The sequence below is a fragment of the Aquarana catesbeiana genome, linkage group LG03 (assembly GCF_042186555.1).
Source record: "Aquarana catesbeiana isolate 2022-GZ linkage group LG03, ASM4218655v1, whole genome shotgun sequence".
Lineage (NCBI taxonomy): Eukaryota > Metazoa > Chordata > Amphibia > Anura > Ranidae > Aquarana > Aquarana catesbeiana.
The window spans coordinates 510,083,071-510,098,661 of record NC_133326.1 but is presented as its reverse complement, the minus strand read 5'-3'; the positions used below and the strand labels follow the sequence as shown (position 1 = coordinate 510,098,661).

General features: G+C 44.3%; 2 protein-coding genes across 5 annotated transcripts in view; both read right to left on the bottom strand.

Moving 5' to 3' along the window:
* The window catches only part of GRIA1 (glutamate ionotropic receptor AMPA type subunit 1), a 462,487-nt gene that overhangs the window by 207,789 nt on the left and 239,107 nt on the right, over nt 1-15,591 (bottom strand). The window lies entirely within an intron of this gene.
* Nucleotides 40-6,012, bottom strand: LOC141132569 (uncharacterized). The gene has a single exon (XM_073621137.1). The coding sequence runs from the start codon at nt 5,848-5,850 to the stop codon at nt 988-990; it is 4,863 nt and encodes a 1,620-aa protein (XP_073477238.1). The 5' UTR covers nt 5,851-6,012; the 3' UTR covers nt 40-987.

The window sequence follows — 15,591 nt, the reverse complement described above, 5'->3', positions numbered from 1 at the left end:
GTTCGTTTATAGCTTGCATTAAGAGCTTTAGAGACAAGGTTAACACTTTTCAACATAAGGGTTTATTATGAAAAGGTCAAGGTTGATGCAAATAAAATATTTACAGAAGAAAGATGTTTCAAAATATAAAGACAATATACAGCCACAAAGCAATAAGGTAGAATTGGGAAGAGAGAATACTTGCAATTAATGTCCGAGGGTTGATCAGAGTTCGATCGATGAGCTAGGTAATCGGTTCTCGACTTGGCAGATGTTACTTCTTGGATGGTAAAAGGAGAACTGACCATTGTCTTGGCATCTCCTCTTTTCTGTCAAATCAAAAGGGGTGTTGACAGCGACCAGTAACCAATCATCTGGTCAGCTGGTGTAGGGGTTGGTTGCTGGGAGGTGTCTACACTCATGACCACGTCCCAGGTACATTTTGTAATACATGTTCATATATCTGCATCTGTAGGGTTTACAGACTCCAAATATCCATATTATTATTCAACTTGAGATTTCCTTCAAAACAAGTCTAAACATGCCATATCTATAACGTATAGCCTGCTTTGGAGGAATAAGTGGTCCCAGGGGTTTCCCATATGACCTGACATAGGGGTGTCTGGACTTGAAACGTTCCCTATTATCTGAGGAAGCTAAATATGTCCAGATTATGTCTGTGCTATTACTAAGTCAGAAGTTATGAAACATGCTGAAATTTCATACTTATTCTTATGAGGTGTATTCAGAAGACTTTACGACCTAGGCCTGTTTGGTCTCTGAATGGGGAGGGTGACAGTTTTACGACAGGCCTGAACTGTTTTCTCTGTTGAGATAACCTTTTCTGTTGAACTTAAAAAGCTTTGAATTCCTAAGGTGGGGAAGACGGAGTTCAGAGTTCTCTGTGAGGTTACATGGTTCTCAAAACTGTCATGGCTACTTCCACACAAGATGGCAGCTAGCTACAGCTTTTCATGTCCCATACGTGATATCGTTACACCTCCCCCCTTAGGTGGTTGCATGGGAGGGAACTACAATTTCCCTCCTGACGCAACCGACTCCTGCGGGCTCGGCTTGTCGTGACAGCCCATCAGCATTGCCATGGGCGCTGCCTTTCTTATGCTGGATGGTGAAATCGTATTGCTGAAGAATTAGGCTCCACCGAAGTAGTTTGCCATTCTCCCCAGCAACACGATTTAGCCAGCTCAAGGGATTGTGATCTGTGATCACAGTGAAGTGCCGTCCATAAAGGTACGTTTGTAACTTCTGGAGAGCCCACACGATCGCAAGACACTCCTTTTCGATCGTGGCATATGCTACTTCCCTGGGAAGCAGCTTCCTGCTCAGGTAGAGGATGGGATGCTCCTCTCCGGCCTCGTCCACCTGGCTCAGGACTGCACCCAATCCAAAGGCAGAGGCATCCGTCTGCACAAGGAGACGGCGGGTGAAGTCTGGAGCCTGCAGCACAGGTGCGCTGGCCAGCGCCCCCTTCAAGGCCTGAAATGCCTGCTCACATTCTGGTGTCCAAGACACCACCTTGGGCAGTTTCTTTTTGGTTAGGTCAGTCAGAGGTTTGGCCAGGCTACTATAGTTACATACAAATTTCCTATAGTAGCCAGCGGTCCCCAAGAAAGACATAACCTGCTTTTTGGTTTGAGGGGTAGGCCAGGCCAGGATGGCCTCAACCTTCCCTGTCTCGGGTTTCAGGGTACCTCCTCCTACCTGGTGTCCCAAGTACTGCACATCAGTCATGCCAATCTGACACTTACTGGGTTTGACAGTCAGATTGGCGGCTGTCAGGTGGTCTAGGACCTGTGACAGGTGCACCAGGTGTTCTTCCCAGGTAGGGCTGAACACGGCGATGTCATCCAAGTAGGCTACGGCAAAGGTTTCCAGCCCCTCCAGTAAGTCATTCATGACTCTCTGGAAGGTAGCTGGGGCATTCTTCATCCCAAACGGCATGACGGTAAACTCGAACAATCCGAATGGGGTGATGAAGGCCGACTTTTCCCGAGCCTCAGGGGCCAGAGGAATTTGCCAGTACCCCCTGCTCAGATCCATGATTGTTATATAACGGGCGGCCGCCAGCCTATCTAACAACTCATCAATCCGGGGCATAGGGTAGGCATCTGCAGTAGTGATGGCATTCAGTTTCCGGTAGTCCACACAGAACCTGGTCGTCTGGTCCTTTTTGGGGACCAAGACTACTGGGGACGCCCAGGCACTGTGGGACTTCTGAATCACCCCCAGCTGCAGCATTTCCTCCACCTCCCTTTTCATGTCGGCCAGCACCTCCAGGGAGACGCGATAGGCCGACTGTTTAATGGGGGGATGTGCCCCGGTGTCCACCTGGTGGACAGCGAGGTGTGTCCTCCCAGGCTTTCCCGTAAACCTGCTACCATGTACTGCCAGCACTCGCTTCAGTCCAGGTACCTGGGTGGGGGTAAGATTGGAGTTTATCAGGAGTTCTGAGTCTACCTCCCTGGTGTCTGCTAGCAGGTCCAGAAGTGGATCAGCCTCCTCGGGCTCTGGCCTGCTGCAGACCGGCATGACATAGGCCGTGCGCTCATGATGGGCTTTGATCATGTTAACATGAATGGCCTTCTGCCGTCTACGCCCTTCTCCCAACCTGACCAAGTAGGTGACATCATTCAGACGCTGGGTGATGGTGTACGGGCCTTCCCATGCGGCTTGGAGCTTGTTCTGCCGCAGGGGAAGCAGAACATACACCTTCTGACCAATGTCATAGGTCCGCTCCCTAGCGTTACGGTCATACCACTCTTTCTGCCTAGTCTGGGCCTGGGTCATGTTCTCCCGTACCATTTCCACCAGCGTCTCCATTTTATCTCTGAATTTTAGGACATAATCCACAACCGAGACCTTTGAGTCGGCAATCTTGCCCTCCCAGTTCTCACGGATTAGGTCCAGCGGTCCTCTTACCCTCCGTCCGTACAAAAGTTCAAATGGCGAAAAGCCTGTGGACTCCTGAGGCACCTCTCTGTAAGCAAACAGCAGATGAGGCAGATACCGTTCCCAGTCCTTACCCTGGGAGTGCACAAAGGTGCACAACATTTGTTTCAAAGTTCCATTGAAACGCTCGCACAAATCGTTCGTTTGTGGGTGATAAGGACTGGCCATGATATGCGTCATCTGTATTTTCCGACAGAGAGCTTGCATCAAGTCGGACACAAACTGAGGGCCTTGATCGCTAATGAGCTCAGCCGGGAATCCCACTCTTGTGAAGATTCCCAGCAGAGCATCAGCGACCTTGTCTGCCCGGACGCAGGAGAGAGCCACCGCCTCCGGATAACGCGTGGCATAGTCGACAACTGTAAGGATAAAACGTTTGCCTGAACTGCTAGGGATGGCCAAAGGCCCAATGATATCCACTGCCACCCTCTTAAAAGGTTCGTCAATCACCGGCAAAGGTTTTAGCGGAGCCCTGTGTACATCCCCTGCCTTGCCAACTCGCTGGCAGGTAACACAGGACCGACAGTAGTCAGCTATGTCAGCGAGCATTGTAGGCCAATAAAAGTTATGTATCAACCGCCCTCGGGTCTTAGTGATCCCCAAGTGCCCTGCGAGGGGAATCTCATGAGCCACTTTTAGCAGCTGTCCCCTAAATTGACTGGGTACAACCAGCTGCCTGCTACCTAGGTCAGCCTCATTCCCCTCTGCAGGCATATTTTCTCTGTACAGTTTACCTTTGTCCCAATAGACCTTTTGTTTGTCATTCTCTGCAGGGGGGCGATCAGCTAGACTCCTGAGCTGTGCTAGTGTTTGGTCTGTCTGCAGTGCTGTTTCAAAGGCGGAACAACAGGTCCCAGCCAGCAGTCCTGTGGCAAACATGGACAGCTGCTGAGGCTCAACAGAGGTGGAGTCCACTGGGTCAGAACAGGGAGAGGGCCCAGAGACCTCCTCCTGCTGTTCTGCGACCAGGGCCTGCACCTCGGCTGCCTTTGCAGCACTGCGAGTGACCACCAGTACTGGCAATGCATTATCATCATCATTATCATCATCATCATTATCATCACATTTAACCTTTATCAGTTCAGCATCATTGGAACATACATCAGTTACCTTCACTGGCAAGGGGGCCTCCTCTCCTGTCTCTGAAGAAGGAGGACCTTGCACTTCCACTCCACCCTCCCCCTCCCTCTGTCCATCTACAGGTTGCCCAGATATTACCCCAACATCTGTAAACAGTACCTTGGGAGGTCCAGAGAGATCTGTGGGAGCATCTGGGGTGCTTTTAGCAGGGGCATAGTATGAAACCAGGGTACCTAAATCAGAACCCAACAACACTGCAGTGGGGATCTCCTCCGAGACACCCACCTCTCTCATCCCACTTCCGGCACCCCAATCAATAAAAACATAGGCACGGGGTACACAGGAACGGGTCCCCCCAACTCCGGTGAGGGTAAGGAACTTCTCTGGGATGATGTCTGTTTCTTCTATAACCTCTGGTCTGACCAATGTGACTTCAGCTCCGGTGTCACGAAAGCCTGTTACAGTCCGGTGGCCTACGATGACTGGCTGCAAGTTGGCATTGGTTCCGGGAGGTTTCCCACTGACGAGCAGCACAGCGGAAGGGTTGCTAGCCGGATGGCCAGGTGATGTCGTCTTCTTCTGCTCAGGGCACTGCGCCCTGAGATGTCCGGCTCCCCCACAGTTGTAGCATTTGCGTTTGTCCGTTAGGAAGGCCTTGGCTCCAGGAGTTGCAGGTTCCGGCTGCTGAGGAACTTGTTTGGTAGGCATAGGAGGGGTTGCCGTGTGCGATTTCCCTCCTTTCCAGCCATTCAGAGGAGCCTTGCGATGGTCAGATACCCGAGAGTGGATATAGGTATCTGCCAGTTCTGCTGCTGCTTTGGCAGAGGCTGGCTTTCGCTCCAGCACAAACTGTCTGACGTCTGTAGGACAGATGTGCAAAAGTTGATCTGCAATCATAAGATCTTCCAGGGATTCAAAAGAATCGGCTTCCAAGCCTTTAGTCCACTGCCGGAATGTGGTACGTAAGCGACCTACCACATCCATGTATGAGTCCCCAGGCCCCTTTTGCAAGGACCTAAAACGCTTCCGGTACACTTCCGGGGTTAGCTGAAACTTTTGGATGATTGCAGCTTTTAGGGCCGCATAATCGTCGCACTGTTCTTCTGACAGTTCGACATAAGCATCCAGGGCCTTGCCTCGTAGCCCTGGTGTCAGGTACCGGGCCCATTGTGCTGGGGGCAGATGGTACTGACGGCAAGTTTTTTCAAACGACAGTAGATACACGTCAATGTCACTGTCCTTTTCCATAACTGGAAATTTGGCTGCTGGGATCACTGGCAGAGAGGCATCCCTGTGCTCTAGGGATCCGAGGTTCTGAGCCTGTCGCTGCTGCTGGAGCCTAGCCATCTCCAATTCGTGCCGACGATCAGCCTCCCTCTCAGCCTGCCGTTCTGCCGCCTCTCGCTCAGCCCTGCGCTCTTCTCGCTCAGCCTGGCGTTCCAGAAACTGCAGGTACACCACAGGATCCGTCTCCCTGAGGTTTTGTAGAGTTTCTTGCATTTGAAGAGAGTCTATGATGTTTTCAGGCAATCTGATGCTAGCCTGCTCTTGTGGTGGCTTGGAGGTAACAATCCGTGGTATTCCAGTGTCAGTCTCTGCTTGCCCATCTGGTGAGGCCGCCTCTGAACCACTGGGCTCTGGAGTAGCGGAAACCCTTTCTGGTCCAGTTTCCCCCAGGTTCTGGTGTGCACGGATATCAAACTCCTGTAAGGCATGTATCAAGCCTTCACGATTTTTGCCACCGACATCAATTCCTCTTTCTGCGCACTCAACAGTCAGTTCATTCTTGCTCATCTTTTTATATGCTGATAACCCAGACATTTTGCAAGCAGAAGAGATAGAACAGAAAGAAGAGATAGGAAGAAGGTGTAGGAAGGAGCTGTTGCTGTATGTCTCTCTTGAAAAAATCGAAATAAAAAATATGCACCAGCTTGTCTCTAAGGACTGTTTCCACAAAGGTTACAATCCTTCAGTGCAGAGCTAATTCCTAACAATGTACTGAATGCTCTTAATGCGAAACTATCCCGCTACGCTGCCAGCCAATATGTGACGAACGCGGGTGTCAGATCCCTGCCCTCCTCGCTAACTCGCGACAAAGGACCGGCCAACCTCACACCACGCTGTCACTTACGTAACAATGCCACTCTCAGCTGCGCCCAGCACAAAGATTTTCCAGCTTGCGGGACCACAATCTAGGTGCGAGCAGCCTGAGAGTGATTGTCACTGGGCTAATTACACAATTAACCCTTTAACTGCCACCACCCCCGTTTAAAAGACCGAGCCGGGGGAGACTCGTAATTTTGCAATACCAATTATAATTTTAGAATAAGCGTCTGACACACACACTGCCACTACAGACAGATCTGCTCAGAGTCTTACTCTACAACAGTAGCGCCCTTCAAGAGGCAGGTTCGTTTATAGCTTGCATTAAGAGCTTTAGAGACAAGGTTAACACTTTTCAACATAAGGGTTTATTATGAAAAGGTCAAGGTTGATGCAAATAAAATATTTACAGAAGAAAGATGTTTCAAAATATAAAGACAATATACAGCCACAAAGCAATAAGGTAGAATTGGGAAGAGAGAATACTTGCAATTAATGTCCGAGGGTTGATCAGAGTTCGATCGATGAGCTAGGTAATCGGTTCTCGACTTGGCAGATGTTACTTCTTGGATGGTAAAAGGAGAACTGACCATTGTCTTGGCATCTCCTCTTTTCTGTCAAATCAAAAGGGGTGTTGACAGCGACCAGTAACCAATCATCTGGTCAGCTGGTGTAGGGGTTGGTTGCTGGGAGGTGTCTACACTCATGACCACGTCCCAGGTACATTTTGTAATACATGTTCATATATCTGCATCTGTAGGGTTTACAGACTCCAAATATCCATATTATTATTCAACTTGAGATTTCCTTCAAAACAAGTCTAAACATGCCATATCTATAACGTATAGCCTGCTTTGGAGGAATAAGTGGTCCCAGGGGTTTCCCATATGACCTGACATAGGGGTGTCTGGACTTGAAACGTTCCCTATTATCTGAGGAAGCTAAATATGTCCAGATTATGTCTGTGCTATTACTAAGTCAGAAGTTATGAAACATGCTGAAATTTCATACTTATTCTTATGAGGTGTATTCAGAAGACTTTACGACCTAGGCCTGTTTGGTCTCTGAATGGGGAGGGTGACAGTTTTACGACAGGCCTGAACTGTTTTCTCTGTTGAGATAACCTTTTCTGTTGAACTTAAAAAGCTTTGAATTCCTAAGGTGGGGAAGACGGAGTTCAGAGTTCTCTGTGAGGTTACATGGTTCTCAAAACTGTCATGGCTACTTCCACACAAGATGGCAGCTAGCTACAGCTTTTCATGTCCCATACGTGATATCGTTACAACCATGACCGCTCGTATTTAGAGGGTCAAGGATTTATGTTAAGCTGCTCCGGAGCTTCTTCATGCACATGGTGGATTTGCTCAGTGGTTTTCTTCTTTGGGAGACACACTCCTCAACCTTATTAGTGGACACGTTTGGATCATGTGTTGAAGCACTACACACTTTGTTTGTGGAATTTTCCTAATATTTGAACTGGAAGCACCATATTTGTGAACTAATTTTCTTAAGTACTTTTTCCTAACTTTCTGTATCATCTTATTCATATTGGATATTATTATAATTATTATGACATTGCTTAATTGTTTTCACTTAACACAGCATAATGATTGCAGGTAATCACTGAGATATATTGGGACATAGCGCTGTCTTCTATTTTATACTATTGAGATGTTTGATATACCCAGACATTAGGCTAGATGCTATATAATCCCTTGATTGTTTTTTGTGTTGAGCACGTTTTTTTTATTTTTTATTTTCTTTATTTTCTTTGTACCCAGTCATATTACCACTTGCCTTGTCAATAGTCTTGTCAATATTCCTATCACACACGTTCCTGGCAACTATGGCTCTTAAAATGGTGGGTGCTGCAGCGATTACCAATTGGGACCTGCAAACATCAAGCAAGCATACAAATTCGCCAGCACACCATGGATCATATATTATTATATTATTATTATTATATTATTATATTATATAATATATATTATTATATTACCACCTGCCTCAACAATACTAAGAGTTTTGGGGCATCTGTGATAAAAAAAAATGCTGATCTGTTCCCTCCTCATCACCTGTACGATTGTCCCATTGAACTGCTCCCTGGGGCACAAATACCTTTTGGTCGCCTTTTTAAAAGTTGAAAAGACTCCATTCTGCCAAAATCTCTACCAAATTAGATTTATGGGGGGCATTTAACCTTGTCTGCATTTGTCCTGGAGGTGAAAGGAAAACTGCCTTTAGAACCAGATATGGGAATTTTGAGGTTTTAATTATGCCTTTTGTCCTTAGCCATGCTCCTGCAACTTTTGAACATGTCATCAATGATGGTTTGCAAAATCTTTCCATCAAACTGGAGAAATGTGAGTTTGAACAAACACAGATCCAGGGATACATTATTTCTCAAAAATGAGTATGCATAGATCCTGGGAAGAACAAAGCAGTGGTGGATAGGCCTGCCCCTAGGAACGTTAAGGAAATACAACAATTGGATTTGCCAACTTTTACAGAAGATTCATATTGAATTCCTCTAAGATAAATGCGCCTATTACTCAGCGGACAAAGAAAGTGGCACCCTTTTTGGTCACCTGAGGCACAGGTTGCCTTTAGTATACTAAAGAATTTTTTTACTTCTGCACCAATACTGGTACATTCTGATACTGAACTACCCTTTAGTATGGAAGTTGATGCTTCAGATTTTGCTGTTGGAGCTATCCATTCTCAGCGAATTGGAGAAAAGATGAAGCTTTATCCTTGTGCTTATTTCTCTCAGTTAATGTCTTCAGCAGAAAAGAAATATGACACTGGAAATAAGAAGTTGCTGGCAATTAAGGAAGCATTTTCCAAGTAGAGACATCTGCTGGAAGGGGCCAAGCCTCTGGTATCTGTTCTCACTGAACAAAAAAATTTAGAGTTCATCCGTTCTGCCAAGAGATTATCTTTTAGACAAGCACATTGAACCCTATTCTATTCTAGGTTCAATTTTGTTATTTTGTATTGAACTGGGTCAAGGAATGGCAAGGCCTATGCCCTTTCAAGAATATTTTCTGAGCCTCTCCAGAAAAGCAACTCTGAATGTACAATCCTGCCTCAAAAGAACTTCCTAGGGCCTACAAGTTCCAAGACATTCTTGAGTCTCATCAAAGAGGGGTAAGAGAATGACCCACTTCTCAGTCATCCTTCTAAAAAAATTAAGCTCGAGTACAAGTTTGGGTTTGGGTAGAAGCCTTAGGGAATGACTCTAAACTTGCTGGACATTTTGAGGTTTCTAAGACAGAAGAATTCTTATCATGTTCCTTTTGGTGGCCTGGTTACAAGAAATATATTAGGAGCTATGCAGCCTCGTATCAGACCTTTGCACGCAATAAGACACCCCGATCTTCTTCTTTGGGGTTACTCCAACCACTCCCTGTTCAATGGGGGCCTGTGGTCTTTGTGGTCTATCTTCCGCCCTTGAAACAGATGACCACTATCTTGGTGGTCGTTGACTGTTCACTAAGATGACTTATTTTATACTAGTTAAGTCAGCACCCACTGATGAACAAATTGTGGAGTTGATGGTTCAGGAAATCTCTAAACTACATGGGATTGCTGATAATGTGGTGTCTAAAAGAGGAGTACAGTTTACTTAGAAATTTTGCAAAAGATTTGCTCACCCTTAGGTGTAACAATTAATCTGCTGTCTGCTTCATCCTCAGTCTAATGGTCAGACCGAGAGGACCAATCAAACATTGGAGCCGTACCTTCCATGTTTTGTCAGTTATCTTCAGGCTGACTGGGTGGACTACTGTATCTTTCTATGGCAGAGCTTGTTTTTAACACTTCTAAACTGAGCTCCACTTACCAAAGACCCTTTTTTGTAAATGCCGGGTATCATCCCGTTTTTATTCCTGATCTCTCAATTCCTGCTGTTACCAACAGATTAACTATATTATAGGAGATTCAGAAGAAATTGACTGATACTTTGAAGGAGGCTCAGGAATATTACAAGAAGGTTACTGACAGACATCGCAGATCATTCCCTACTTTTCATGTGGGTAACACAGTTTGGTTATCTACTAAAAATGTGATGAATTTTTTTTCCTTCTCCTAAATTGGATGAAAAGTTTGGGAGATGTTTCCAGATCTCTGCTCAAATCAACCCAGTCATCTTTCACCTAAAGCTTTCTGACAGTATGAAGATTCCAAACCTTACAAAACCTTACAAACTTTCCAAATAAAAAGAAGTGTAATGTACATATATGAAGCAAGTGCGCTTCCGGACAAATCAAACATAAGAATAAAAATAAAAAATAAATATTGATGTATGTGAAAATTACTGTATCAAGAATAAAAAAAAAAAATACTGAGTCCAACCACCAAATATTTAAATGTGCAAATTCCAGCTTTCCACCTACAGAGTAAATGATAATTGTAATAGTCAACTATTGACACCTTGTGTCCTCCATGAGCCTCTTACCAAATTGTGTGGACCCCTGAAAACAAAAATGAAGACAGCATGTTGTATATCAAACAACTCCAGGCACTCAGCAATAGTTCACCTCAGACCCCCAGACCACCAACAAATGGATCTTACATGGCTCCAAGGATTAAAACACCAGGCTACATAACCATTTATTAAAATACATACAGGTATTTACTTATTAAAAACGATATCAATGCAAAACACAAACGCCACACAAGCAGCACCTTGGCGGGCGTGATGATGTCACCAGTTTAAGGCCCTCCCAACCCGATTTGCGTCAGTGCGCGTCAGCATGCTCCTGTTCTCCTGACGGCGCAAAATGAGAAACACGCTGGGAGGGGCTTGAACTGGTGTCGTCATCATGTCTGCCTAGGTACTGCCAGTGCCTGTTTGTATTTTAATAAATGCCTAAGTAACAGTTTTACACTGTGTATGGCCTCTGTTCCTCTTTCATTGCTGCTGAATGGTATTGCCTGGCCTGGCGTTTTAATCCTTGGAGTGGTGTAACATCCATTTGTTGGCGGCCTGGGGGTCTGATGTGGACTATCGCTGAGTGCCTGGAGTTGTTTGATTTACAACATGCTGTGTTGATCTTTGTTTTCAGGGGTCTACATAATTTGGTAAGAGGTGTCTTTACAATCATTGTCTTTACAATTACAATTACAATCACTATGCACTCTTTTGGTGGAAAGCTGAAATTTGCATATTTAAATATTTGTTGGATAGATTTTTTTTAATATTCTTGATATAATAATTAAAACTTGGACTTTGGATATTCTACACCAATTTTTATGTTTTGTTTTTATTCATATGTTTGATTTGTCTGGATGCGCACTTGTTTCATACATACAGTATGAAGATTCAACCTGATTTTAACCTATCACTACTTAAACCATTTCATGAAAATCCTTTTTTCTGGAAGAAATCTTCCACCTCCTCTTCCTGTTGAGGTACAGGGTAAAGAAGAATTTGTGGTTAACAGAATTATTGATTTCAGGATCTTTAGGAACAAATTAAAATATCTGGTTCAATAGATATGAACCAGAGCATTCTTGGGAGCTTGATGAAATTGTTCATTCTGCCAGATTGACAAAAAAGTTCCACCAGAGGTTTCTTCATAAACCTGGCCCTAAGATGTCCAGGGGCTGTCTTGGAAGGAGGGGAGTACTGTCAGGGTCTGGATCAGAACCTGGGACCTCTACGCTATCAGGCTGTAGCTCTTCTCATTGTGCCAAGTCACATTTCGATTTCATTTTAGTCATAGTCATTTGACTAAAATGCCATTTTAGTTTTAGTTGTATTTTGGTCTTTTGACTAAAATGCCATTTTGGTTTTAAACAAAGAACCAAAGGAAAGGAGAGGGATTGGGACTTTAAATGAACCATATGGCAGCAAAGAGGTAATCGGTGAGCAGCAGAACTTTATTGGTATAGTAAGACATCACAGATGATAAGACAATTGATAAGCAATAGATAAACAATAATGACAATACATATAATGCTGGCAGAATGTCTCATAATAAACCACTAATGGCAATAGTACAGTTGATAAGTAGTATAACAAATAATATCATTTTATAAAGTTCCATGGTTCACCATAGACAAATGGATAATAGTGTTGATATGAAATTCAAGGTACTGCCTGCAGGACCCATGGCTTCATTGAACCTGAACAGATGAATTTAAAAGAATAACTTGATAATCATATTGTAGCTAGATAAGGACAAGGCACCAAGAAGCTCTACGCGTTTCGTGGCACTGCGCCACTCGTCAGGAGCATGCACGTGAAATTCCTATAATGAAAATATAAAGGAGCAATAAGTGTCTACACATATATGGACACAATCAGATAAACAACCCCAACCTCAGGGGGTACTCACTGGCTAGGGCTGGAATTGGCTGTGTACTATGGTGATGGGGTGTCACAGGCCTCTGGGAACAACCTCTCACCGGGAGCCGAGGTGGGCATCTCCGCGGAAGCACAACACACAACACACAGGCACCCCTCCAGGTTAGGCATGGCTTTTATACAATTCCCTTTTCCAATCAATATGATACAGGGATGGAACCATATTGGCATTGCTTAATCCTAAAAATTCCTTTTACAATTCCTGCAACTTTTCGACCTATGTTTAGCTTCCCCTGTTTGTACAAGTTTAACTTTTTATTATGATTATCTTAGTTGACTTTTTTTTTACAAATTTACATCTTTATTAACTTTATGGACACTATCTCTATTGTTATGTATCCCCAGGTGACTGGAATTGTTGCAGTGTCCTCTGGCCCTGTCTCTCTTCCGGGAGCCGTGATGCGCCTTGCGGGCCTCCGCCCACCCCCGCCTCTTTGAGCCCTGGGTGGGAGGATACGCTGTCATTGCGCGTCAGCGCCACGCACTCCACGCCATGCATGCGGCGTCTATGATGCCTTCACGGGTATGGCTCGTTGGTTACCAACTCGTGGGCCAATGGGAGAGACACTGGAATGCCGTTCAGCCGGAAGGGCGAGTTCCGACTGACGGTGCCGGGTCTTCACCCTCCGCTTCATGGCGTGACGTTGGTGGGCGTTCCGGCGGTTGCTGATATATGGGCGCCTCCAGGGGCGGCATCGCTACTTGAGGCTCTCTTCACACTGACCAGCACTCAGTCCGGATCACCCTAATGGTTGTTCCGATCATTCCTGCACACAGGTACCATTTACAGCACTTCCTTTCTTTTCCTCTTCTTTCCCCTTCATCCTGCTGATACCCACTCCTATTCCCACCCCGGGTCACACTCCCTCCTTCCCAGCTCTTGGTCATCATTTTCCAATAGCAACGGCTGTTTGCCAGTTTCCTTCCCAGCACTCCCCCCCATCTTCTCCAATTACCTTCACCCTTACCCTCCCTATGGTGCCACTCGTTGTTTCACTCCTCCCATCTTCACCCTAGAGACACCTCGTGGTTCCATGCCTAACCTGGAGGGGTGCCTGTGTGTTGTGCTTCCGCGGAGATGCCCACCTCGGCTCCCGGTGAGAGGTTGTTCCCGGAGGCCTGTGACACCCCATCACCATAGTACACAGCCAATTCCAGCCCTAGCCAGTGAGTACCCCCTGAGGTTGGGGTTATTTATCTGATTGTGTCCATATATGTGTAGACACTTATTGCTCCTTTATATTTTCATTATAGGAATTTCACGTGCATGCTCCTGACGAGTGGCGCAGTGCCATGAAACGCGTAGAGCTTCTTGGTGCCGTGTCCTTATCTAGCTACAATATGATTATCAAGTTATTCTTTTAAATTTATCTGTTCAGGTTCAATGAAGCCATGGGTCCTGCAGGAAGTACCTTGAATTTCCTATCAACACTATTATCCATTTGTCTATGGTGAACCATGGAACTTTATAAAATGATATTATTTGGTATACTACTTATCAACTGTACTATTGCCATTAGTGGTTTATTATGAGACATTCTGCCAGCATTATATGTATTGTCATTGTATTGTTTATCTATTGCTTATCAATTGTCTTATCATCTGTGATGTCTTACTATACCAATAAAGTTCTGCTGCTCACCGATTACCTCTTTGCTGCCATATGGTTCATTTAAAGTCCCAATCCCTCTCCTTTCCTTTGGTTCTTTGTTTAGATATGGGATGGAAATATGTGACCTTACCAGGCCATAATTTCAATTAAAGTCCCGAGGGATGGAAATACACAGTCTCACCAGACAGTGGATTCCTGAAAGTCCCTTTTATACAATTCCCTTTTCCAACCATTTTAGTTTTAGTCATATTTTACTCATCTGAATTGTTTCTAGTTTTAGTCGTATTTTAGTATTTTAAAATCTCCAGTACATTTTAGTCTACTAAAATCCAATGGGTTTAGTTAAATTTTAATGCATTATTTAAGCATTTCTGTACACTTTCCAAACTCATTATGTACTCCTGCAGTAAAAATCTAACAACATGTTATTATTTATGGTATTAAGGTTTGAACATACACTACAGACACAGATTTAGCTGTTGCAATATATATATCGTCTTTTTAAATAAAACCAAGTTTTATAGACAAACAAAAATATTGCTTTTTGACAAGCATATAAAAAAAAACTGTAAACTCTGTTGGCTGTAATGTCATTGCACGTAATACCTAAATATATTACCAACATTAAATATTAAGAAAAAAAAATAAGAAAAGCCTTTTTCTCAATTTGTTTTCTTTCAGCAACTTAGTAGATGCCCTCTACATATTCTTATGTAGTAGTGCAGTGTTAATTTTGACATCAAATTTTGATTCAGTTTTAGTCATAGTCTTTTGACTGAAATACAATTTTAGTTTTAGTCGTAATTTAGTCTTTTGACTAAAATGCCATTTTAGTTTTAGTCGTATTTTAGTCATCTGAATTGTTTTAGTTTTAGTCGTATTTTAGTCAGCTGAATTTTTTAGTTTTAGGTGTATTTTAGTCAACTAAAATAGTGTTAATTTAGTTGACGAAAATATTTTTGTCGATGAAATTAACACTTCTGATCCCTAGAAAAAATTTGCCTTGTATTTTGTTTCTGGTGAACCATTAACTCTTTGGTCTTCCCATGAACTTCCTGATTTAAGCTACGTCTCTGCACTTCCTGTTTGCCAGATTATTGTTCTCTCTCTAGTCGATATCTTGCTCTTTGTGTACCTGCAGCTGTCTTTATCTTTGCCACTATCTGTTACTGATCTTTGGCTTGTTCTTCAACAACAATTCTACTTGATCCCAACCTGCAACCACTTGGACCTTTGGCTTGTTTACTGACTACACTTCTGCTTAATCCCTACCTGCTACATCTGTTACCAGATCCCAGCTTGCTCACCTCCTGGTGGGGCCATCCTGAGGACTGTAACCTGGCACTAACATTTAGCAAAACCCATCTCCACCATCAGAAGCTCTGGTGAAGACTCCGTGCCTCGGGTGAGCCTACGCCATTTACTGGGGTGACCTGCTTGTGTACTTACCCTACTGGTCAGTGTGAACCTCTCT

Excerpts from the sequence above, each read along its gene's own strand:
- LOC141132569 (XM_073621137.1), bottom strand. The coding sequence starts at position 5,850 with ATGTCTGGGTTATCAGCATATAAAAAGATGAGCAAGAATGAACTGACT.